Source organism: Gopherus evgoodei, chromosome 3, assembly GCF_007399415.2.
Source record: "Gopherus evgoodei ecotype Sinaloan lineage chromosome 3, rGopEvg1_v1.p, whole genome shotgun sequence".
Taxonomy (NCBI): domain Eukaryota; kingdom Metazoa; phylum Chordata; order Testudines; family Testudinidae; genus Gopherus; species Gopherus evgoodei.
In genome coordinates this window covers 113,741,489-113,767,011 of record NC_044324.1, presented here as the reverse complement: position 1 = coordinate 113,767,011, position 25,523 = coordinate 113,741,489, and the positions used below count along the sequence as shown (strand labels likewise).

Genomic DNA, 25,523 nt, shown 5'->3' with positions numbered 1-25,523 from the left:
ATATGCGTTCCTGCCCTTCTCGCTCATACACAGGGTGGTCCTCAAGATCCAGCAGAACAGGGCTTCAGTCATCCTCATAGCACCAATGTGGCCCCGACAGCACTGGTTCACCATACTGCTGAACCTATCAGTGGACAGACCAGTGGCCCTTCCTATGCTCCCAGACCTTGTCACACAGGATCACGGCCAAGTACAACATCCCAACCTGGAGTCCCTCTACCTCATGGCATGGAAACTCCATGGCTGAACCAGCTTGAACTGCAGTGCTCTGACTCTGTTAGGGAAGTTCTGTTGGGGAGCAGGAAGCCCTCCACTCACACAATAAACTTGGCAAAGTGAAAGCATTTCTCCGTTTGGTACCTACAGAAAGGTACCTCCCTGCAGCAAGCCTCTATTCCCCTTGTGCTAGACTACCTCTTGTACCTGAAGCAACAGGGGTTGGCGATATCATCTATTAAGGTACACCTGGCAGCCATCTCAGCCTTCCACCCGAGAGTGGTGAGCAGGTCAGTCTTTAGCAATCCCATAGTGGGCCAGTTTCTTAAGGGCTTGGAAAGGTTTAACCCCTAGGTTAGGCAGCCTGTTCCTCAGTGGGATCTTAACCTGGTCCTTTCTGACTCATGGATCCTCCTTTTGAGCCCTGGCAACCTGCCTTTCTGGTGGCCATAATCTCAGCCAGAAGGGTCTGCAAGCTCAGAGCCCTGACTTCTGAGCCCCACTACACAGTCTTTTACAAGGACAAGGTACAGCTACACCCTCACCGAGCATTCCTACCCAAGGTAGTATCCCAATTTCACGTTAACCAGGACACATTTCTACCAGTATTCTTTCCTAAATCTCATGCCAGCAACAAAGATTGGGCACTCCGTTCTGTGAGTCCATGATTTTATTGACCATGTGCTCAATGTAGTTTTCTTGGTTTTAGGAATAAAGCACTAAAGCCTGGTTTTGCAACCTAGGGGAGGGAAAATGGGTCACTGGTGCCCCCCACTATAGCCTGAGTCTCCCAGAGCCCCTTCCCCCAGTTCCTCCCTAACCCTCCATGCTGGTGAGCCCAAAGTCTTCGAGGGATGGGTCTGTCCTGCTTCCCAGACCTGGATAGTTCCTGGCACTCAGAGGAGCCAATGCCACATGAGCCACTGGCAGATGAGGGCCTAGTTACTGGCACGTGGCAGATGCAGAGTGGGGCCCAGGTGCCAGCCAGCCAGGCCAGACTATGGCACTCTCCCCCCACCCCAGCTACTTTTTAAAAAGAAGGGGGCATGGTACCCCCTGTTCAAAAAGTATGGGAGGGGGAATAGCCCTATGGCCCCCGTATCTCCGATGCCTAAGAATAAAATAGAGTGCTGGCTGTAGGATTGACTGAACCCTGGTGCAAGAATGGGAAGTAGGGTGCATGCAAAATATTGAAAAAGAACCACACATATGCCTAATGGCCTCCAGAAGAGCGGTCACCCTCCCCCAAGGGAGCCCTTTTAGCTTCATCAGCAAGTTTGGTTGTCATTTGGCAAGTGCCTCTTTTTTTTGTTCTGCTGGGCAGAATTCAATTTTAGAATACGCTGTGATTGGTCAGGTAAGCTAGAGTCTGAAGTACTAATACTTAAGGGTCTTGAAATCCAAACAACTGGTGCATCTTATGGGTGTTCTTCCATGGAAGGGCTTAAATCAGGAGTAGGCAACCTATGGCACGGGTGCTGAAGGCGGCATGCAAGCTGATTTTCAGTGGCACTCACACTGCCTGGGTCCTGGCCACAGATCCGGGGGGCTCTGCATTTTAATTTAGTTTTAAATGAAGCTTCCTAAACATTTTAAAAGCCTTATTTACTTTAAATACAACAATAGTTTAGTTATATATTATGACTTGTAGAAAGAGACCTTCTAAAAATTTTAATATTTTACTGGCACACAAAACCTTAAATTAGAGTGAATAAATGAAGGTTCAGCACAGCATTTCTGAAAGGTTGCCGATCCCTGACTTAAATATTCACAAAGGCTTTGTTCAGCTAAGGTTAATGTGGCAAAAGAGGGCATTCCCAGTTAGCTTTTTCACCCTGTCTCTCTCAGGTGGGCTGGCTCCTAGTGTGTTAGCTCCAACTCCTGTGAACACATCCATCTACACTCCAAAAATAGCAGTATCATGGAATCTGAATACAACGTGGTTGAATTGTTTTCACTTTACTGTGAAGAGGAGATGTGTTAAGAATCATGCTGGAGCTAGATATGTCCAAGGCTTTAGGACAATTCTGAAAAAATTATGTTTTATTGACACTGTGAAAAGGAATCATGCTTTAAAAGTATTGACGGAGCCAGTTACATCTTCATGGTATTATTTTGAAATTTAGATCGGAGCTTAAGTGTACTGGGGAAATTACTTATTCACCACAGCAGACCCTATCCTGCTACCAATCCCTGTGTTTGGAGCATGCAGCTGTGGTCATAACTCTTCTTGAACTCTCACTCGGATGGGATCTGTACAAACACTGTCACGTACACCATTTAAAAACATACTGCATACTCCTTCAAGTGGAAACTCCTTGGGTTCATGTTGTAATAAAAGTTTAGCACAACATCGGAGAGCATTCAAAATATTATGGGGGGTGGCTCATGGCTTTGAGAATATTATTTCCTAACAGCTCACCTCAGTGTAAGGAGAATGTGATGAGACCTTCTACAGAATACAAATACGTTACAAAAAAGAGAGAGAAACATTCAATATTGTAATGGGGGCTATATAAGTTCCTTAACTAGTTACATAGATATTAATAATAATCATCCTGATGAATCATTGTTGAGCAACAACTCCCACCCTCCAGGCTAAACACACTGCCTGCAGAGTTCTCTCTGCTCAGAGAATGAAAGATGAGGAATAGGCTGAAACCTGCATGGCTGTGTTAACTACCAGTATGCCATTTACAAGCCACTTAAACTGTACTGTAATACAGATGTGATGTGTTCAGAGCCTGTATATTTATCAGATGAGACCTAAAGGGTTTTTACTCTGTTTGTACTCTACAAAAATTCAGTAGCACTTTGGTAGTAGGTATAGATATGTTAGTAAAATGTAAAAATGGATTGCAGCTATTTGTTTTGATACTTTATTAATGTATGGTCAATATAGTAAAGCCATATTGCATATTATATATTGTATTTCATAAATGAACTGGAGATGAGTTTAGAGAAGCTTAAGTTTCATGGTTACCAAGTATCCCTCTCCTAGATGAGTTAAGACTAGTCATCATGTGAAAGTGCATTATACTTCTGCAAGGGCAGGAATGCAGGTCACTTGAGATTTCAGAGGAGACCACAAATTCTACTCTCCTTGCTAAAGATTGCTGTAATGATGCTCCTTTGAAAAAGACGTGTTGAGAGCCTAATAGAAACAGTACTGGGAAAATAAAAGCAGCATCACATTTAAGATGTGCATTCATTTGTCTGAAAAAAAAAAGTTAAAAGACCTTTTTTTAAAAGAAAAGGAAAGAGAAAAAGTTAAGTTCTGAAAACATTTGAAGTGAGTGTGAGATGGAAGAAATGGAGGTTGAATGAGATTTCTCATAAATTTTAAACTGGTTTATAATTTAGCACAATCTGCTGTGGGTAAAAACATCACTTCCAAATGCCCATTGTTGATTCTTCCATTAAAATATCTTAGTCCCTTTCACCCTGGTTACATGCTGGCACACATGTGCACAATGTTTCTGTTCTGAGTTTTAATATGCCCTCTTCAGCACACACAAAATTCAGGAGAATCTGGTTTCTCCTTTAATAAATTAGGCAATTGATACCTTTGCTATTTCAGTAGCACTGACAAATGCCTTGTATCGATTTGGTTACTATGAGGGAACTGCTTTCAGTATAGTGGAAAAAAATAGTTTTTTCATATTTATTCAATTCTAAATCTACCTTCAGTGAATGCTTCTAAATTCGGAGAAATCTGCCAGAGGTTTGTAGTTCTGCTACTTGAATTATATCAGACTTTCCAGGTACTGGTATCTCCAAATTTAAGCACACTTGTAGCATTGCTGAAATGTTAGTTATATCTAATATTCCATTTATTTCAGTGAAACGATCGTGAATAATGGCAGCAAAGTGCTGTTAAGAACCAGCAGTGAAAAAGTTGTTTGTTTCAAATCAACAAAAAATGAGCCTATGTGTGTGTGTGTGTGTGTGTGTGTGTGTGTGTGTGTGTATATATATATATATATAAAATTATTTTCAGCATAATAATTAGAGGTGAAATTCACTGCATCATCTCCATGAGCCAGCATTGTGTAGTTTGTAATGCAGGCAAGCTCAGAATGAGTACTCATTAACAGCCTTTTTTCTTACCATAAGGAATTGTCTTTAGTGGGGTGCATATAGCAAAGAAGTTTTAATTAAATCTTCTCCTAAATATCTTTTAATCAATACTACTAGAAATATTATCCAATATCACTTGCATTTTGCCTTGGAAAAACAAAAATTAATATTTATTACAGTGCATTGCTGTGTTTACAGTATCTGACAAGTGCTCATTTTGAAAACTATCCTTACCAAAATATTGCATGCTGCTGTTAAAATAGTGTCTTATTTTAGAGTGATGACCTTCTGGTTACAACATGTATGAGAGGAGCAAATAATTCTATACCAGTGCAAGAGAGAGTACGTATTATGCAATTGTTTATTGTTTCAATCCCTGCCACATTGTATGTATAATTTTGGAAATGTTAATCTACACCACCACTATCACTTCTCCTTCTCTGACTGTTTTGTAAATCTAGCCCTTTAAAAATGCCTGGAAACCAAACATTTTGCCTGAGGGACATGGGTTTGTTTTTTTTTGTTTTACCCAGAACATATTTTTTTTTATTTCCTGAAAGTTTTTGGAATTTTGGGGTCTGGTTCAACCCATATCTTAATTTTTTTTCTGCCAGCAAACCAGAAAATCAGTTATTTGCCCAGCTGTAATTCAAATATCTCTAATGGGATAATGAAAATAATGGTAACTTCCACTTCTATTTTTAATCAGTGATTCCCTAATTTCCCTAAACCAATCACAATTCAGGATACAATGGTACCTAAATTTTTTATTTGTCTTGCTTTTCTTTTAAGCATGTTGCAAGTTTGTCAAGTCATTAGATTTTTGTAATTTTTTTCAGATATTGAACAACTACTGAACATTTTACTATAAGACATTGCAAAAATAACAGCACTTTCTTCTGGTCTGCCTTTCATTTTGTGCATTCTGTTGAATATTTACCTCAAGTTATGTTCCTTTTACCGTAAGTGACCTATTGGTTTTCACAGCATTATCTCCAAGGAGTCCTAGCATTTCTCAGTTAGTTGGTATTGTGAGAGCACCTCTTGCTCGATGTGATCATATAAGCTGCATCCATCTAAATTTTACACTGGCAGTGTTGGTTTTGATCATATTATTGCCTTTCCTGATGTGGAGAGGAGAAGTATAATTGAGAGGGAGGTATTCAGTTACTCAGTTTCTTTGGTACTTTAGGGCATGTCTACACTACGAAATTAGATCAATTTTTATAGAAAACAATCTTTAGTAAATGATTTTATACAGTCGATTGTGCATGTCCCCACTAAGTGCATTAGGTCAGTGGAGTGCGTCCTCAATATCATTGCTAGCATCATCTCACGGAGTGGTGCACTGTGGGTAGCTGTCCCACAGTCCCCGCTGCCCATTGGAATTCTGGGTTAAGCTTCCAATGCCTGATGGAGCAAAAACATTGTGGCAGGTGGTTTTGGGTACATGTCATCAGTCTTCCTCCCTCCGTGAAAGTAACAGCAAACAATCATTTTGCACCTTTTTTCCTGGGTTATCCATAGCATGGCAAGCAAGGAGCCTGCTCAGCGTTATGCTGCTTTTGTGAGTATTGCAAACACCTCATGCATTATCCTGCAGTATGTGCAGACCCTAGCTAGGAGCCGCCAGCACAAGGAAGATTGTGAGGAGGACATGGGTACAGACATTCCTGAAGGCACGGGATCTGGCAATTGGGATATCATGGCGGCGTTGGAGTATGTTGATCCAGAGGAATGTTGATTCTGGGCCCAGCAAACAAGCACAGACTTGTGGGACCGCATAGTGTTGGGGGTATGGGATGATTCCCAGTGGCTGTGAAACTTTCACATGTATAAGGCCACTTTCATGGAACTCTGTGAGTTGCTTTCGCCCACTCTGAAGCGCAGGAATACCAAGATGAGACCTACCCTGACAGTTGAGAAGCAAGTGGCGATAGCCCTGTGGAAGCTTGCAACGCCTGACTGCTACCGGTCAGTTGGGAATCAATTCAGAGTGGGCAAATCTACTGTGGGGGCTGCTGTGATCCAAGTAGCCAGGGCAATCGGTACTCTTCTGCTAAGAAGAGTAGTGACTCTGGGAAATGTGCAGGGCATAGTGAATGACTTTGCTGCAATGAGGTTCCCTAATGGTGGTGGGGCGATAGACAGAACACAGATCCCTATCTTGGCACCGGACCACCTTGCCAAAGAGTACATAAACTGCAAAGGGTACTTCTCAATGGTGTTGCAAGGACAGGTGGATCACAAGGGCTGTTTCACTGACATCAGCGTGGGATGGTCCAGAAAGGTGCATGACGCTCTCATCTTTCAGAACTCAGGGCTGTTCGGAAAGCTGCAAGAAGAGACTTTCTTCCCAGACTGGAAAATTACCATTGGGGATGTTGAAATGCCAATAGTTATCCTTGGGAATCCAGCCTACCCCTGGCTCCCAGGGCTCATGAAGCCATACACAGGCAGCCTGGACAGCAGTAAGGAGCAGTTCAGCTATAGGCTGAGCAAGTGCACAATGGTGGTAAAATGTGCCTTTGGGCGTTTAAAAGGTCATTGGCACAGTTTGCTGAGTAGGTTAGACCTCAGCAAAACCAATATTCCCATTGTTGTTGCTGCTTGCTGTGTGCTCCATAATATCTGTGAGAGTAAAGGGGAGACGTTTATGGCGGGGTGGGAGGTTGAGGCAGATCGCCTGGTGGCCAATTTTCAATAGCCAGATGCTGGGGCAATTAGAAGAGCACACCAAGGAGTGCTGCACATCAGAGAAGCTTTGAAAAATAGTTTCATGACTGACCAGGCTACGGTGTGATAGTTATGTGTTTGTCCTTGATGCAAACCCACCCCCTTTGGTGAATGTACTTCCATGTAAGCCAATCCCCGTCCCCCTTTCGACCACAGCTGGCACAGGAAATAAAGTCCCTATTGTTCTGAATCCATTCATTCATTATTTATTTAAAAAAAAAAACAACCTTGAGATCATTGGCAATGCTGATTAGTAAAAGGAAGCCCAATTGTATACAGGGTTTGATAACAGGGTGCGGGAGGAGGGAAGGATAAGGCCACATTGCTTATTGTAGCCACACTGCAAATCAAAGCTGTTTGAATGACAGCCTTATGTTGTTTGGGCCATAGCCTGGAGTTGAGTGGCTGGGTGCACGGAGCTTTTCCACCCCTCCCCTACCCATTCTTGGACATCTAGGTGAGGAGGATATGGAACTTGGTGAGGAAGGCAGGTGGTTACACAGTGGCTGCAGCGGGAGTCTATAGTCTAGTTGCCTTTCTTGCAGCTCCACCAGATGCCTCACCATGTCTGTTTGCTCCCCCATTAGCCTCAGTATCTCCTCTTGTGTGTTACGATCTCGTTCATTGTACGCTTTCCTGGCCTCTGCCCCTGAATGCCTCCATGCATTCAGCTGTGCCCTATCAGGGCAGGAGGACTGCATGAGCTCTGAAAACATGTCATTGCGAGTGCGTTTTTTCTCGCCTTCTAATCTGCGATAACCTCAGGGACAGAGTTGATGCGAGGAGCATAAAAACATTTGCAGCTGGAGGGAGGAAAAGAAAGGGAGAGTAGAGTTTACAGAAGATACTTTTCTGAGAACAAAAGGGAGACTTTTACAGTGAATCAAGCAATTCACAGCAAACAGCACGTGTTTTAGATACAAGGTTGCATTTTGCCTTTTATATTAAGCACCTGCCAGTATGATGACACATCACAAATGGCTGGGCAGCAGATTTCGGGGTACATGGAGTTGGCTTCTTCTGCGTTCATAACATGTGGGAATGATTTCAAACTGCAGCACCCTCCTTTCTCATAGCAACCAATGCTGGTTGTATTTGCCATTTAAAAGGAGGGGCTGCAGTTTTGGGGTGGATGTGCAGCACAACCCTCTCCTCAGTGTGGCTATCTCCGGGATGATCCCTTTTAGCCAAGCGCAAACAGCCCAGCATGCCTGGGGTCTAATGTGTCGGGGATCACCAAACAGAGGGGATTACTGTTCCCTTACAAAACTTCCCCTATTTCAAGCAGATGACCATGAATGATATCACTTTCCTGAGGCTGACACAGAAAGATAAAGACTGAATGCTGCATGAATGCGACCAAAACCCAGGACCTTTCACTGCCATGCTTTGTGCTCCAATGATTCCAGACCACTTGCTCCTGGCTTGACGTGGTAAACTGTCCTACCATGGAGGATGAAATAAGGCAGCCCTCACTAGAAACCTTCTGCAAAGGCTTTCAGAGTACCTCCAGGAGAGCTTCATGAATACGTACCTGGAGGATTTGCGCTCCATCCCCAGACATGTAAACAGACTTTTCCATTAGCTGTACTGGCCGTGAATGCATCCCAATTGCTCAGGGAAAATCAAACATTAAACACAATTGCTTTTAAACCCTGTAGTTTTGTTACAAATGTGCACTCACCAGAGGTGCCTTCTCTGCCATAAGGGTCCCAAAGGATATTGGTTCCAGGGTGAGGAAAAGGTCCTGGCTGCTGGGATGAATGGATTCTCTGCTTGCTTGCTGCTCATTCTCCTCTTCCTCTTCATCATCCACAAAATTCTCATTCATGTTGCTTGAGGCTGCCACCTTCCAGGTGTCCATGGAGAGTGTTGGGGTACTGGTATGATCCCCCCCCCCCCCGAATGGCATGCAGCTGATCGTAGAAGCGGCATGTCTGGGGCTCTGACCTGGAGCAACCATTTGCCGCCTCTATCTTTTGGTAAGCTTCCCTTAGCCCCTTAATTTTCACACGCAATGCTGTGCATCCCTGGTGTAGCCTCTCTCCACCATGCCCTGTGTGATTTTGGCATATATATCAGCATTTCTTCTGCTGGTTCGGAGTTCTGCCTGCACAGATTCTTCTTCCCATACAGCAATCAGATCCAGTGTCTCCCATTCAGTCCATGCTCTTCTGTGATTCTGGGACTGCATGGTCACCTGTTCTGCTGAGCTTGCCACGCTGACCAAACAGGAAATGAAATTCAAAAGTTCCCGGTGCTTTTCTTGTGTACCTGGCTAGTGCATCAGAGTTGAAAGTGCTGTCCAGAGCGGTCACATTGGAACACTCTGGGATAGCTCTAGGAGGCCAAGACCATCGAATTGCACAGTGCTACGTCTACACTACCCCAAATTCGACCCAGGAAGGTCAATTTTAGTGCTACTCCTCTCGTCAGGGAGAAGTACAGCAGTCGATTTTAAGATTCCTTTAGGTTGGTGGCACGGGGTTGGTTGTATAGACGCATTCATTATAAAATTGACCTAACGTGGCTAAATTCAACCTAACCTCATAGTGTAGACCAGGCCTTAGATATGCTAGTGGTAGCCAAGTGAAAGTTTGGATAGATTCCTGTCTAATAGTAGCTAAACTGATCTTAATGCTTTGAGGCTGGCCAAATCACAAAGTACCACGCTAAACTTATGATTATAGAAGCATTCCCTTTTCAATTTCTTTACTATTCCTGGTCGCTGTTTTTGATATACAGGTATGCTTTGGTGGCAAAAATAGTTTGTGTAAAATATAACATAATTATGTCTTGGGGAGGGTGGAGATTCCTATCTGTTCAGACCTCTTCTATTGTTTTTACTCTTTTCTACTCTTTTGTTGGTCAAAATGGGACAGAAATCACTCCCTGATCATATAGTTGGGGAAGCTAAATAAGAAATGATCCATGGTATTTTTATTTTCAGGACAGTCGGAAAGTCTGTGATTGGTGGTTGTGTATTCTATGTATTATGAAAGGTGGGAGAAGCCTATTAAAATTTTTTCTAGTGGAAGTATTGATGCAGCAGCGCAATATGTTTCAAAGGCAAATGGCTTTATTATGTAGATAATATGTGGACCCAATGTACAAATGTTTATAACAGATATTTGTTTCAAAACGAAACATTACAAATAAATGAGAGGATCAGAATAAAGCTTTATAATGAAATTGTTCCATTGGAGTTTTCCATCTAGTAAAACAGTCATATTGTTGAAGTATTTATTCAAACATATATGTTTAGTGTGCACACACACAGAATTGGATCTGAAAGTGGTGTAACAATTCTGAGAAAGTGAATGTACTAAGGGTTTTTTTGTTGTTTTTCTTAACAAGTCAATTGCTTATAAAACTAACAGCTGCTGTTTTGAAGCTAATCTTAGTGTATTGAATGTTCTTAACCATTTCTTCCATCCCACAGTCCTTTATCTTGCTTCTCCTGCTGCGTTCCCACCACCCCTGATCCCATTAGCAAAAATTGAGACAGCCTCAGCTTTTACCAAAGTGCAGCTTTGGTTTCAGCTGCTTTTCTGCAAGAGGAAGTGAATGTTGGGCTTTTTTCTCTGTGGCACAGTTGTGATAAAGATGTGGTGGTCTTATCTCTCTTTTAGGTAGTGGCTCTTTATGACTACACAGCGCATCGATCAGATGAGCTAACCATCCATCGCAGTGACATTATCCAAGTGTTATACAAAGATAATGATAACTGGTGGTTTGGCAGCCTAGCAAATGGACAGCAAGGCTATTTTCCTGCTAATTATGTGGCTGGTGAAAGTAAGTTTACTGCTTTCTTCCTGGTATACCGGTGTGGGTTTAACTGATGGTCCAAGATTTTACCATGCTATTCTGCTTTATTACTCTGAATACATATGTTTATACAATACACATGACATATCAAGAACTTACTGTGATGCAGAAATTATGAATAAAATAGCATGTTAACATGTAGCACTTTGTACTTTTCAAAAGTATCACCACTGCAGTCTCACGTTCCAGTTCACACAGTATCTTTGCAGTTACCAACCACCTCCTTCCTCACTCACCACCTCCTCCCTCCCCCCCGCACACAACCACCTGGTTCACATAGTATCTTGGCAGCTCTTTGGGGCTCCCACAGCATCAAAATAGTTCACAGGCATCTGAAACTTCCACTTGGTAATAGCTCCTGGACTCAGCAATCTTAGGCTTCTAAACATTAACTTACCTGTTAAAGTTACACAACCTTTTCCCTCTCCGGTGGAGAGATCTCATTCCCCAATAATTCAGTTCCATTCTAAGGATTTAAAAGAGGAATGCCAGTTAAAACAGCAGTCCCAGGTACAAACTCAGAATTTGCCACTTGGTCCTAGCCATTAAAAACAACTTCTATAGAACACTGATGCATCCTGAATCTCAAAACATAACTAAACTAAAAGCTGATTGTAGAACATAGGGAGCAGCCTAGGGAGCCCCTCTGGCATAGTGATGTACACAGTGCTGCTAGGGTTTCCCTATCAGGTCAGAGCTTTCCAGTTATGGAATATCTGTCTGCTATGTGCTGGAAGCATGGATTCAAGGGTAGAAATCCACTTGGATTTTCTCTTCAGAGAATAAGAATTACAGTTATCTAATTTTTCTTTTCTAAATAAGTGATGATGCTGGTGTTTAGAACATAGAAATTCCCTGACCAGAGTAGCCCAAAGGTTGATATCTGGGATCTAATCTTCAGCAGCAGCCTTTACTGCTTGGGAAAGGTGAAAAAGAAATCTCATAACAAACCTCATGAGCTGTGCTAAATAACTTCAGGAGATCTGTCCTTACCTCATCTGGTGACCCTCTTATATTATTCTGTGGTATTATACATTACCAGCAGTGAGCATGCTACTTTTTTATAGCCTTTGAAATATAGTTGCTATAACCACACATGCTACTCTTCACTCATATAAATGTCTAATCCTTTTTTAATATTTGCTGAGCATTTATGATTGTAGTGGTCACAACTATGCTAAAGACTAGAGTTTATTGGAAAATTTTAATTAAAAAAAGCAAAAGTTCTAATGAAAAAATTATGAAAAATATTTTCTGACTGGCAAAGCTAATGTCTCAGTGTTAACTAGATAATAATAATATCACTACCATTCACATTTTTATTATCTGCATTCTTAATTGCATCATTTTCATGAAAAACATAATGGTGACTTGAATCGTGTTATATTTTTAGCTGAATATGAAAAGGAACAATCTTCTGAATTAGTACCAGATCCTACTCTTCTACACAGTGAACAGACAGAAGCAGAAGTAAGATGTCCAGCGCCACATGGGGTAATTATTTGAGAGGAGGGGACCATAAACTGTAGAATATGGATTTTAATTTTCCTGATTTTTAATATAATACAGAACATTCAGAATCTTTCCCTAGGCAAACAACTGTGTTTTAAGATGTGTTAAATGCAAATTTGTTGCCTACATCCAATTACCTCCATGATTTGTCAATTAACTGCTGGGCTTTCTCCTGCTCTCTTTGAAGTCAATAGCAAAGCGTTATTGAAATGAATGACAAAGCTCCCATTTACTTCAAAGGGGGCAGGAACATAAGCATAGGTACATAGATATTGAAGCAGGAGTATGAAGATGAATTTATAGAGGACTATCCCCCATAGTTACTTTTTAGATATCGGCATTCAGCTTTTGGGCAACACAACCTCCACAAAACGTGTGTATATATCTTCAAAATTATACTCCTAGTTCTGTAAAATTTCATATTTATCAAATGGCTTAGATAACACCTATGATATAACTGGTGGAAGAAGTTTTCAATCCATGTAATAATTTCCTAATTAGCATACACATTTGGTACCATAAAGCCTCTTCACCAAACAGAGCAATGTGCCACATCCAAACCTTACTTGAGCAGCAGACATTTTTATTCAAAAGGCGTTAAGTCCCTCCTCTCACTCCAGGTGATTTGGGAAGAGGAATCTACACTGACTCGGCCTATTACATTACATGTCTCATTTTGGGGAGTGAAGGACAGAGATACAGGGAAATCCATAAACAGAAGCAGAATACTGTTTCTTCTGATCCCTTTCTCTTTCTGCAGGTTCATCCCATTTTTTTTGTTCCAAAGAAACCTATTTTCTGTTGAAAATATTTAACACATTTCTGAAATTTACATTTATAAAAGTAATTTTTAATCATTAAACCACTTTATAAGTAAAATAACTCTTTGTTGTTCACCAGCCAATATATAGATATCCTACCATAGAGGTGTGTTAACAATCCTGCCTGTACCTATTAGATAAGCATTCCCAAGGTGTATATACGATTGGCAAGTACTCATCACACTGTGCATCATTGCCTATATATCACATTCTCTATTATATGTTTGATTCATTGTGGCGTTCTTGTTTTCATGCTGTTGCACAATGTTAAAGCTTAACAAAGTGAATTCAGCGTGCAGAAATTAGAACAAAGGCACAAATAGCTGTCCCAGCTCAAAGTAGAGAAAATGTATTGTATAAGAAGGGAACGGAATACCATGTTGGTTTATCACAAACAGTAAGATATGAGAATATATGGGAAGGATGTGTGTAAAGCAGACAGCGTGATGTTCGCATTTCCATACAGCATAGATTAGAACCTTTTGATAAGTGATATTCACATCCTCTGAAGAATGGGTGAAAATTAGTCTTAAACTATAGGATAATTTGTTAGCAAAAGTAAACATACATAATGAATAGTGGAAACAAGTTCAGTGAATATTAGTAAGAATTTAAAAATTGAACATGTAATCAAACTTTGCTAACAAATACTTACAAAAAAATTAACTTAGAATTTTCAAATATTTTCCAACATGAAGTTCAAGTTTTGTTTGATTGTAAGATTCAAAATTTGTACTGTATTACTTAGTTAGATAAATAATCCAAACAAAGAAAATATCATGAAACTTATGTTACCAACATATTGCAAATTTTGAGGTTCAGATATTCGCGAAGAGCTGTTTGGAACCTCCTCATGTAGACATAACATTTTGTGTAGGGGAAGAGAGAGGTGAAATCTTATAAATTATTTATTACACATTACTCACTCAGCTCTGCTGAACCCAACAATTATCATAAATCCACTTACTGAATACTTCTAATTACATTTTTGTAAAATTAATCGTATATTGACCAGAAACAATAATTCTGAAATATTTCTGTTGCTTCTTTACTTCATAGCTGTTTCACTATAAAAATGTGTGAGAAATGCATAGCCAAAACAGTATTCCAAATGGCAAACATAAATTAAATACAAATGTATACTCTATTGTAAAGCATACTGGCACAAATATAGTAAAAGGTATTATATGACTGAATGGTGAATAATTTATGTTTATAGACTGTCGTGGATTTTCCCAATATCTGCATTATCATTTTGTTGCTTAATTACACTGATAGACATTGGAAACCTTAGCCCGTTTCCACTATCTTCTTATTCCAGCTGTAGATAGCCTAATCAGATCATCAGTGTGACCTTTAGAAATTCTGTTTATCAAAGACACACAGAAATTAGAAAGGGAAAAGATCTATCGTAGTTAGAGTTAAAAAAGATTATTTTTGTGTTTGTCTTGAGATTTCTTTTTTATCCAGAGTAAATCTAATTAGATTATTGAATAACAACCACCTTTTAGTATAAAAGTGAGCATCAATCACACCCAATTTGTAACAAATAAGCAACTTGGTAAAGGAGCACCACCCACAGTCTGAGGGGTCATTTACTTCTTTTTAAGACCATATTGTTTAAATGAAACCATTTTTATATGTTCTTAATAATTTCTTTTGTAGTAGCAGTTTCAGTAATATTTCAGGGAGAAATATTTGTGTGTGTGTGTATGTTTAATCTTTAGAGTCTACTCCAAAATTAAATTTACCAAGCATGTGCAGTAATGAACAGGGCATCATTATGGACCATTCAGTGTGCAGTCATGGTCAAAAACAAACAAACAAAATGTTAGCATGGGATAAAAATACAATATTGAGAATATTATACCACCATTATATATCTGATGCCCTCCCTGGAACACTGCATTCCGTTCTAGTCATCCTGTCTCAAAAAAAATACAGCAGAGAGAAAAGTTGTTCAGAGATTTTAAAAATGGTTAAATGGAGAAAAATATGAGTTAGGAGATTGTGTAAACTGTTCAGAAAGTTGTTTGCATTGTTGTTGTTGCTGGGTTGGTCCCAGGAATATTTGAGAGGCAAGGCGGGTGAGGTAATATCTTTTATTGGACTAATTTCTGTTGGTGAGACAAGCTTTTGAGTTTACATAGAGCTCTTCTTCAGGAAAAGAGGTAATAAAGGTAATAACACGTCTCTACTCCTACTCGAGATTCCCCCATTTATGTATTCAAGGATTTCACTAGGCCTTTTGGCCACAGTGTCACTCTAGGCAAGCATATTCAGATGAGTATCTACCATGACCCCCAAATCTTTTTCAGAGTCACTGCTTCCCAGGATAGAGTCTCCCATCCTGTAAGTATGGCCTAAACCATCATACATGCATCAGCCATGCACTAACTAGGGAATCCTAGAAAGAAACTTCTCTATGAGCACGTGTCATGGTATAATTCCCCACTCTGAACCTTAGTGTCCAAAAGATGGGGTACCAGCATGAATTCCTCTAAGCTTAATTACCAGCTTAGTACTTGTAGCGCTGCCACCAACCAGGAATTCCAGTGCCTGGTACACTCTGGTCCCCCCAAAACCTTGCCCGGAGACCCCCAAGACCCAGACCCTCTGGATCTTACCACAAGGAAAGTAAACCCTTTCCCCCACTGTTGCCTCTCCCAGGCTTCCCCTCCCTGGGTTACCCTGGAAGATCACTGTGATTCAAACTTCTAGAATCTTAATCAGAGAGGAAAATGCACCTTCCCCCTTCCTTCTCTCTTCCACCTCCCAGACTCTCTCTGAGAGAGACAGTAATCCTAACACAGAGAGAAATTAGCCTCTCTCTCCCCCTTCCCTCCTTTCTCCCCACCAATCCCCTGGTGAATCCAGACCCAGTCCCCTGCGGTCTCACACTAGAATAAAAAACCAATCAGGTTTTTAAACAAGTAACTTTTAATTAAAGAGAGAAAAACAGTAAAAATTATCTTTGTAAATTTAAAATGGAATAGGTACAGGGTCTTTCAGCTATAGACACTGGGAATACCCTCCCAGCCTAAGTATACAAGTACAAATTAAAATCCTTCCAGCCAAATACACATTTGCAAATAAAGAAATCAACCATAAGCCTAACTCTCTTTATCTACCTAGTACTCACTATTCTGAACTTATAAGAGCCTGTATCGGAGAGATTGGAGAGAAACCTGGTTGCACGTCTGGTCCCTCTGAGCCCCCAGAGTGAACAACAACCAAAAACTAACAGCACACACACAAACTTCCCTCTCTCAAGATTTGAAAGTATCCTATCCCCTGGTTGGTCTTCTGGTCAGGTGACAGCCAGGCTCACTGAACTTAACCCTTTACAGGCAAAAGAGACATGAAGTACTTCTGTTCTATTAACCCTTGACTATCTGTTTATGACAGCAGGTTATGCTTTAACTGTTGTTCCTGGAGTTTTTTGCGTGCTCCTCTGAAGCCTTTGGTAGTGACCAGTGTCAGAGAGAGGATACTGGACTAGATTGACCACAGCTTGATGTCCTGAACTAGTATGGCAATCCCTTTATAATAGCAGTTAGTACACAGCAGTTATTCTGGCTGCTACTTTTATTTTTTCGCCTGAACTTTCTAAAGAAGTCAATAAATATAGCATTTATTAGAGATGATCAAATAGTGCCAATTATTTTTCATGGGAAATTTTGGGAAATTTTTTTTAAATATCCTATGAATTTTACCCCAAAACAAATAAAAACAACAAACACCCAAACAAAAAACTACCACCATTATGTGAAAGATTTTGACATTTGAATATTTACTGAAATGTTTACGTTACAGTTTGATTTTTTTCACTGAAAACTAGAAAAATATGATCAAAACTATTTTTTGTTGTTGTTTTGGCCCAAAAAACACCTTATTTCAAAAATGTTTAGACAGAGTTTTGACCAGCTCTATCATTTATGTGCTTTATGTGCTTTTTGAGAAATGCTCAAATATATAAATTAATTCTGATTACAAGTACCGTTAACATGAGAGCCGTCATAAGTGTGATTGTTCTCTGATATTTTTAAGTCCTAACTGACTGACTGGGTGCACCTTCAGAAAAAGCAAATGAAGATTAATGGGTTTTGGGTCACAGGATTCCACATATGGCTAAACCCTTCAAAAAAGATACTACTGAGATGGTTTGGTTGCTGGCAAGAGACAGTTTAAATGTATTGCAATCATCAGTCTGAGCCCTAGAATTTTATAATGAACTAATACAATCACATCAGTGGCAAAGCATGTTACTTCTTAAAGACCACTGGAGGTCATGCAAATACGAACCATTTTGTTGCAGTCTTAGATCCAGTTGTGTTTTTGGGGAGGGCATTATCACTTTGTATATATAATATAACAACTTGATGTAAAACTTTGTTCTCCTGCCTTTTGAATTACTTAACTCCTGAGCCACAAAATTAGCTCATATTCATCTTTACTTACAACATACATCTAACTGCCAATATAAAATCCTTTCAGAATTTTCATGGCCTATGGTTACAGGGCTCTTTTTATTAATCAAAGTTTAAAATTTAGTTAGGAACTCCTTTTGTATAAGCACTTGTGAACTTGCTCTGCTCTTTTGGGAGGAGAGGGGCAGTACTAATCATTCTCTAAATCTATGTTAGTGTTATTCTGAAAGTTAATTATGTGAGGTTGACCAGAGTTTAGGATAAGCACTCTTTATGTTTATAAATCTGAATAAACAAAAATAAATAATACTCTTCCCTTCCCCACCACCAGAAGCAGGTATGGCCATGAACTCTCTCAGGCGCTGGTCTTGCAATTGAGTCCATGTGGGCTGACCCCTGAAGTCTCTGGGGCTCTTCATGGTGTAGGGACCATCCTCCTGCATCAGGCCTCCTAACTGAGAGTGATTGGGAACATTATTCAAGACTATTTTGACATATTATGGCTGGAGTTTTTCACTGAATTTCATCAAAAATAGAATATAATCCTCCCTCAAATGTATTAGCCAATCAGATCAGAATGTGTTTCAATAATGCCTATAATGCAAGGTCCAGCCTTGTTCAGTACACTTAAAGTTCTGTTCTTCTAGAACAGGTCTGCAACCTACGGCATGCATGCCAAAGACGGCACGCGAGCTGACTTTTAATGGCACGCTGCTGCCTGCAGGAGTCCCGGCAGGCAGCAGCATGCCATTAAAAATCCTGCCCGGCCCGGCCTGTTCTTCTCCGCCCTCCACTCCCCCCACCCTGCCCCCCGTTGGGGGCAGGGGGCAGAAGCTTGTTCCTGCCGGCTCTCCTGCCTCTTCCAGCCTGTGCTGGGTTCCTGCCCCTCCTCTGCTTCTCTGTCCCTCCCTGCCGGCCGATCAGCTGATGGCCCTTGCGAGAGAGGGGGTTGGGAAGGAGTAGAGTCTGCGTGCTCGCTGCTCCCAGCAGAGGCAGAGAAGAAGCCGGGGCAGGAATCTTGGGGAGGGGTTGGTGGAATAGGGGCATATCCCCTCCAGCCCCCTGCCCTGACCGCCCTCGCACACACCCAGCTCTCTGCCCTGAACCCCCCAGCCCCGCAAACACCACAGGCCCCTGTCCTGAGCCGCATACCCCCCTCATACACACCCAGCCCTCTGCTTGACTCCTTCAACACCCCGCACGACCTCAGCCCTCACTCTGGCACCACCACACATACAGTCCCCCTGCCCTGACACCTGCACCCCCCTCACATGCCCCCATCCCTCTGCCCTGACTCTTGCATCCACCCCACATACCAGCCCCCATGCACCCCCCACACCCCCACACCCACCCTGAGCACCAAACAGAAGCTCCTACATACACCCCCATTCCCATCTGTACCCCTCACACAAAATGGGAGATGCCCAAATAAGTACCCCACACCCAAACCTCCTGCCCCAACCCTGAACCCCCTCCCTCATTCTAGCTGCTGGCCAGACCCTTCACCCCCAGCCCTGTGCTCAGTGCACTCCCACCCTCAGCTCAGTGCAGAGAGAGGAAGAGAATGGGCCAGACCCAGGGAGAAGGTAGGTACCCACTGTATGTGGGCAGGGCCGGGACCCCAGACTGGCAGGGGGCTAAGCGGATCCAACAGCCAGGATCCCAGCTGGCAGGAGCTGGCGGATGGAATCCCTGAGAGGCAGTGGGCTGAGCTGCTCAGCCCACTGCCGATCTGGGTTCCCGGCCACCAGCCCCACACAGCCCGCTGCCGGTTTGGAGTTCTGGCTTCCGGACCCTTGCTAGCCGGGGTCCCAGCCACAGGGCCGGCTCAGCCTGGTGCCAGCCTAGGTGAACGGAACCCCAGACCAGCAGCCGGCTGGCGGCGTAAGATTAACGTTTTAGTTTAACTTTAAGTGAAACTTCTTAAACATTTTGAAAACCTTGTTTATTTTACAACACAACAACAGTTTAGTTATATAATATATAGACTTACAGAGAGACACCTTCTAAAAAACATTAAAATGTATTACCAGCACACGAAACCTTAAAGTGAATACATGAAGACTTGGCACACCGCTTCTGATAGGTTGCCGACCCCTGTTCTAGAAGCAATGCCACCTCCTGGGCTAACAGGGGTTGTGCTTCCCTAGAATAGATCTGCAAAGCTGCTGAGTGATATTGCACACGCATTACCACTAGACATTGCGTATGACAGACACATCTCAGCAAATCCAGTTCTTGACAGAATAGCTACATCTCTTGTTTTTGGAAAAATAATTGTATTTGTTTCTGAAGGAAATGATGCTAAGATCCATCCAGAGAGAACAGATGTTTTTGTTACCTGTAAATGGTATTTCTCTGATGGACAAGATAAGACCCTAACACACTCCACCTTTTGTTTTTGATCTGTTATGATGCTATCTTTAGATATTCAGTTCTCTTGTCATGCTGAAATGTCTCTATTCAAAAGTAGCCACTGTTACTAACATTTTGATTTGCACTTTTCCAGTTAGATTATTCACTCACTAGGTTTGAGTGGGGGAGGGGCACACCTTTCTCCCTAATCTGGTGTTTTCAACTGTTTTCTAACTGTACCTGATAATTGAGCTACAGCAAACTAAGGCCACTTCACTCCTGAATAATGTGTTGTAACTTAGGTGCATTGACTTCACAACTTTAGCTAACTTGCCTTAAGTCTCCTGAGTACCTTCAAAAAAAAAAAAAGATGAGGAGTACTTGTGGCACCTTAGAGACTAACAAATGTATTTGGGCATAAACTTTCGTGGGCTAAAACCCGCTTCATTGGCTGCATGCAGTGGAAAATACAGTAGGAAGATATATATACACAGAGAACATGAAAAAAATGGGTTTTGCCATATCAGCTGTAACGAGACTAATCAAATAAACTGGGCTATTCTCAGCCAGGAGGAAAAAAAACTTTTGTAGTGATAATAAGAATGGCCATTTCAAACAGTTGACAAGAAGGTGTGAGTAACCGTAGGGGAAAAATTAGTATGGGGAAATAGTTTTTACTTTGTGTAATGATCCATCCACTCCCAGTCTTTATTCAAGCCTAATTTAATGGTGTCCAGTTTGCAAATTGATTCCAGTTCAGCAGTTTTTTCTTGCAGTCTGTTTTTGAAGTTTTTTTTGTTGAAGAATTGCAACTTTTAGGTCTGTAATTGAGTGACCAAGGAGTTTGAAGTGTTCTCCGACTGTTTTTTGAACGTTAAAATTCTTGACGTCTGATTTGTGTCCATTTATTCTTTTGCATAGAGGCTGTCCGGTTTGGCCAATGTACATGGCATAGGGGCATTGCTGGCACATGATGGCACATATCACATTGGTAGATGTGCAGGTGAATGAGCCTCTGATGGTGTGGCTAGTGTGATTAGGTCCTGTGATGGTATACCTTGAATAGATATGTGGACAGAGTTGACGCTGGGCTTTGTTGCAAGGATAGGTTCCTGGGTTAGTGTTTTTGTTGTGTGGTGTGTGGTTGCTGGTGAGTATTTGCTTCAGGTTGGGGGGCTGTCTGTAAGCGAGGACTGGCCTGTCACCCAAGATCTGTGAGAGTGAGGGATCGTCCTTCAGGATAGGTTGTAGATCATTGATGATGCGCTAAAGAGGTTTTAGTTGGGGACTGTAGGTGATGGCTAGTGGCGTTCTGTTACTTTTGGGGGCAGAGTCTGAAACCCTGAAACCTGAGTGTGTTCATGTAGACATGGCCTTAATATATTCCATTACCTAATTCTTTGTGCTTGCATCCTACAATGCTAGTTGAATCACAACAGGAAACTGCATCTGGCTTTAGATAGGGAGGGTACTGTGAAAAGGTGCCCCTTACAGATGGTGTGAAACTGATAAGCACTCACTGTTAAGTGTTGAGACCATGAAGTCTACACAGCCTGATCTTCACCATCTTTAAGTTCCTCATTTTGTGAGGAGAGATGAAAGAAAAGAAAAGCTACTGCAGGGCTTGGGTAGCAGTAGCAAGAGCAGACAGGAACAAGCCAGCTTCTCCTTCTCTCCCCATTGCTTGCTTCCTGGGCTCTTGCAGCCTCTTACTGAACAGGGCTGGCCGATTTTGTGGAGATTTTTCTGCAGATCTACAACCAGATGAGAAATGACTTGAAGCTGTGACCCCCAGACTAACAGAAGCTACTGTAACCCATTTCATTCCAGTCAGGAGTGTCTGCTTCCCTGCCTCTTGAATTGTAAATGCTATGGCATTCATAGCTGGAGAATCTTAAGTGCTAAATTAGGTTTGGCACTAAACAAAACCTCATCATAAAAATATCTTTTACAGGGAAGAAAAAAATTGAGTTCTGCATCTCCACTGTGTTTGAAGCCCTGTGCTTTACTCGACATACAAAACTGAACTGATAGTTTCAGAAATATATATGCCAGGCTAAGTCTAATTTAAAAAACATCAGCTGTCTATACAAGTAATTTTGGGCCATACTACATCACAGTAAAGAGACCAGAGGGGCAAGAAAACTCCACAGGATTCATCTTACAGAGTTCCCTGCCAATTGTCCATTCAATGGGGAAGTGTTTGGAGGGCCCAGAACGGGGAGAAATAAGGCAGAATTATCAGGAAGTGGGGGCATGGACTCCTCCCAGCCTTGTCTCCAAAACTCATGACAGCATTTTCTACAGGAGCCATCTACATGTTTCTAGGCAGGAAGAGTATATTACCATGGAGAGAAAAATGTCTTCCCTTTCCAAGCAGGCATGGAGGGATCTGTACTCAGAGGACCCCTGCACACTCCTAGATCTCTGGGAGATGATCTAGGTTGCATTCTGCAACTCATAAAACTTAAACTGTAGTTTAGAGGAGGAAGGGATGAGGTCTTATAATTGAGTATAGGTTTGTGAACCAAGAGACCTAGGTCCTCTTATTTAAATCTATGCTACGGGCTTTCTGTGTGACCTTGGGAAAGTATCTTTCTTCTGTTTCCCATCTGCATTATTGGGACAATAATACCTACCTACAGCATAGCAGATTTAGATTCGGAGGGATAGCCGTGTTAGTCTGGCTCTGTAAAAGCAGCAAAAATTGCATCCGATGAAGTGGGTTTTCACCCACGAAAGCTCATGCTCCAATACATCTGTTAGTCTATAAGGTGCCACAGGACTCTTTGCTGCTTTTACAGATTTAGATTAAATCTCAGGAAAAACTTCCTAACTATAAGAACAGTAGGGCAATGGAACAGACTGCCTTGGGAGGTTGTGGAAGCTGCTTCACTGGAGGTTTTCAAAAGGACGCTGGATAGCCATCTGTGTTGGATGGTTCAGACACAACAAATCCTGTATCTTGGCAGGGGGTTAGATTAGATACACTTGTGGTCCCTTCTAACTCTATGATTCTGTCCCAGTCTTATCAGACTTCTTGTCCCAAACTATTTCTTCCCTTCCCACAGTTTGGCTTTTGTCCCTTCTATATTTGAATCAGACAGCTTTATTTTTCTCACTGCCTGAGTGCCAGCAGGGGGTCACTGAGAGCACAGGATGCTTTTCAGTTCCAGTACTCAACCCCACCCGAGGTCAGAACAGCTGGGAGCAGCCATTACAGGGAAAGTCCTTCTAAGCCTCCATAGCCCTGGGCTGGAGTATATTCTGTTGCTCTGCTATGCTGTAGTATGAGCCCCTTGTCCTGCCCTCTGTGGCAAGAAGAGAACAACTTTTTTCCATCTTTTTATGGCTGTCTTTCCAGTATTTGGAAACCGCTATCATACCTAGCCTCTGTTTGTCAGAGGATGGGGATGGACAGCAGGAGAGAGATCACTTGATCATTACCTGTTAGGTTCACTCCCTCTGGGGCACCTAGCATTGGCCACTGTCTGTAGACAGGATATTGGGCTGGATGGACCTTTGATCTGACCCATACAGCTATTCTTATGTTCTTATGTCCTTCCTCAATTTTCTCTTTTCCAAACAAAACATACCCAGTTCCTTCAGCCTTTGCTCATATGGCTTGTATTCCATCCCTTTGATCATCTTTGTCGTTCATGTCTGGATCCTTTCCAGTTTCTCCACATCCTTTCTATACACTGCTAACCAAAACTGGACACATTAATTCATCTGAGGTCTAACCAGAATTGAGTAGAGTGATATTATCACTTCCCATGACTTGCATGCTAGACTTCTGTTAATGCATCATAAAATTGCATTTACTTTTTTTGCAACTGCATCACATTGCTGACTCCGTGTTGAGGTTGTGGTCCACCACAGTTCCCAGATTGTTCTCAGCAATGCTGCTGCCAAGCCAGTTATCCTGCATTCTGTATTTGTGCATTTGGTTTTTCTCCCCTAAGTGTAGGACCTTACATTTGTTTGTTGAATTTCATTTTGCTGTCTATAGCCCAGTTCTCCAACTTATCAAGATCCCTCTGAATTTTAGCTCTCTCCTCGAAAGTGTTGACAACTCTCCTAGCTTTGTGTCATCTTCAAATTTGATCGGTAGGGGTCTGGTCTGCATTCCATATTCCTAGATGATTGGGGGAGAGAAACAGTGATTTAGGTTTGGTGGTCGGGCAGTGGACTGGGAGCTAGAGGATTGACTGGGACTGGCTGGGCAAAGAGACTGTGAGCCACGGGGCTAGCAGCTGGGACTGGAAGCTGTATTTGGGAAGTTTGGGAGCTAGTGAAGGAAATGGGGATAGGACCAAGAGCTATTTGGCTTTTGGTGGGGATGGGAGTAACACTCATGCCAGTTGAGGAGATTAGAGTTGGATCTGGGGAGAGGTGAAGACTGGGAAGGCCCTGGAGGAGAAGACTTGGACTAGGAACCAGTTGTGGGAGGTAGGTGGTGGCAGGGGAAGGAGAATCTGACAGAGAGCTGTAGTATGGGGGCAGATCTGTCGCAGACTGGGCAAAGAGACTGAGACATGGAGTCAGGGCAGGGGAAAATCTGAGATTAGATGAGGAGCCCAGGGAGGAAGACCATTGTACAAGACACTGGTGAGACCTTTGTTATAATTACATTGCTCAGGGCTGTGAAAAATCCTTGAGCGACATAATTATGCCGACCTTAACCCCCTGTGTAGACAGCTCTAGGCTGGTGGGAGAGCTTCTCCAGCTGACATAGCCAGCGCCTCCTGTGAAGGTGGAGTTATTAAGCCGACAAGGGAGCTCTCTCCCGTCGGCTTAGACTGTCTTCATCAGATGTACTACAGCACCGCAGCTGCACTGATGTAAATTTGTAGTGTAAACCTGCCCTAGGAAAGGCTAATTCAAACTGGAATATGTGCAGAGAAGGGCTACTAGGATGGTCAGAGGAATGGAAAACCTACCTTAGGGGACTTAAGGAGGTTGGCTTGCTTAGCTTAACAAAACCAAGGCTGAGGAGAGAGATGATTGCTTTCTATAAATACATCAAAGGGATAAATACCAGGGAGGGAGAGGAGTTATTTAAGTTAAGCACCAGTGTTGGCACAATAACAAATGGAGATAGACTGACCATCAGCAAAGTTAGGCCTGAAATTAGATGGACATTTCTAACCATCAGAGGAGGGAAGTTCTGTACCAGTTTTCCATGGGGAGCAGTGAGGGCAAAAAACCTAACTGGTTTCAAGACTGAGCTTGATAAATTTATGGAAGGGATCATATGATGACACTGCCTACAATGGTTGGTGGCCGATCTGCTACTGCTAGTAACAAATATCCCCAACAGCCAAATGTGGGACAATAGATGGTGATGACTCTGAGTAACAACAGACAATTCTTTCCCAGGTGTCTGGCTAGTAGGTCTTGCTGACATGCCCAGAGTCCAACTCATCACCATATTTGGGGTTGGGAAGGAATTTCCCCCCTGGTCAGATTGGCAGTGGCTCTGTTTTTTTGTTTTTGTTTGTTTGTTTTTCTCCTTCTGCAGCATGGGACATGGGTCACTTTC

At 42.2% G+C, this 25,523-nt stretch overlaps 1 protein-coding gene across 5 annotated transcripts in view; it reads left to right on the top strand.

Moving 5' to 3' along the window:
* The window catches only part of AHI1 (Abelson helper integration site 1), a 176,110-nt gene that overhangs the window by 130,740 nt on the left and 19,847 nt on the right, over positions 1-25,523 (top strand). For 3 of the 5 annotated variants that reach the window (XM_030556374.1, XM_030556373.1, XM_030556372.1), the window contains 3 exons: positions 4,573-4,638; positions 10,665-10,827; positions 12,254-12,354. In XM_030556374.1, the coding sequence (XP_030412234.1) occupies positions 4,573-4,638; positions 10,665-10,827; positions 12,254-12,354 (330 nt within the window). The remainder of the gene's footprint in view (positions 1-4,572; positions 4,639-10,664; positions 10,828-12,253; positions 12,355-25,523) is intronic. The other 2 variants (XM_030556375.1, XM_030556376.1) reach the window with 2 other exon arrangements.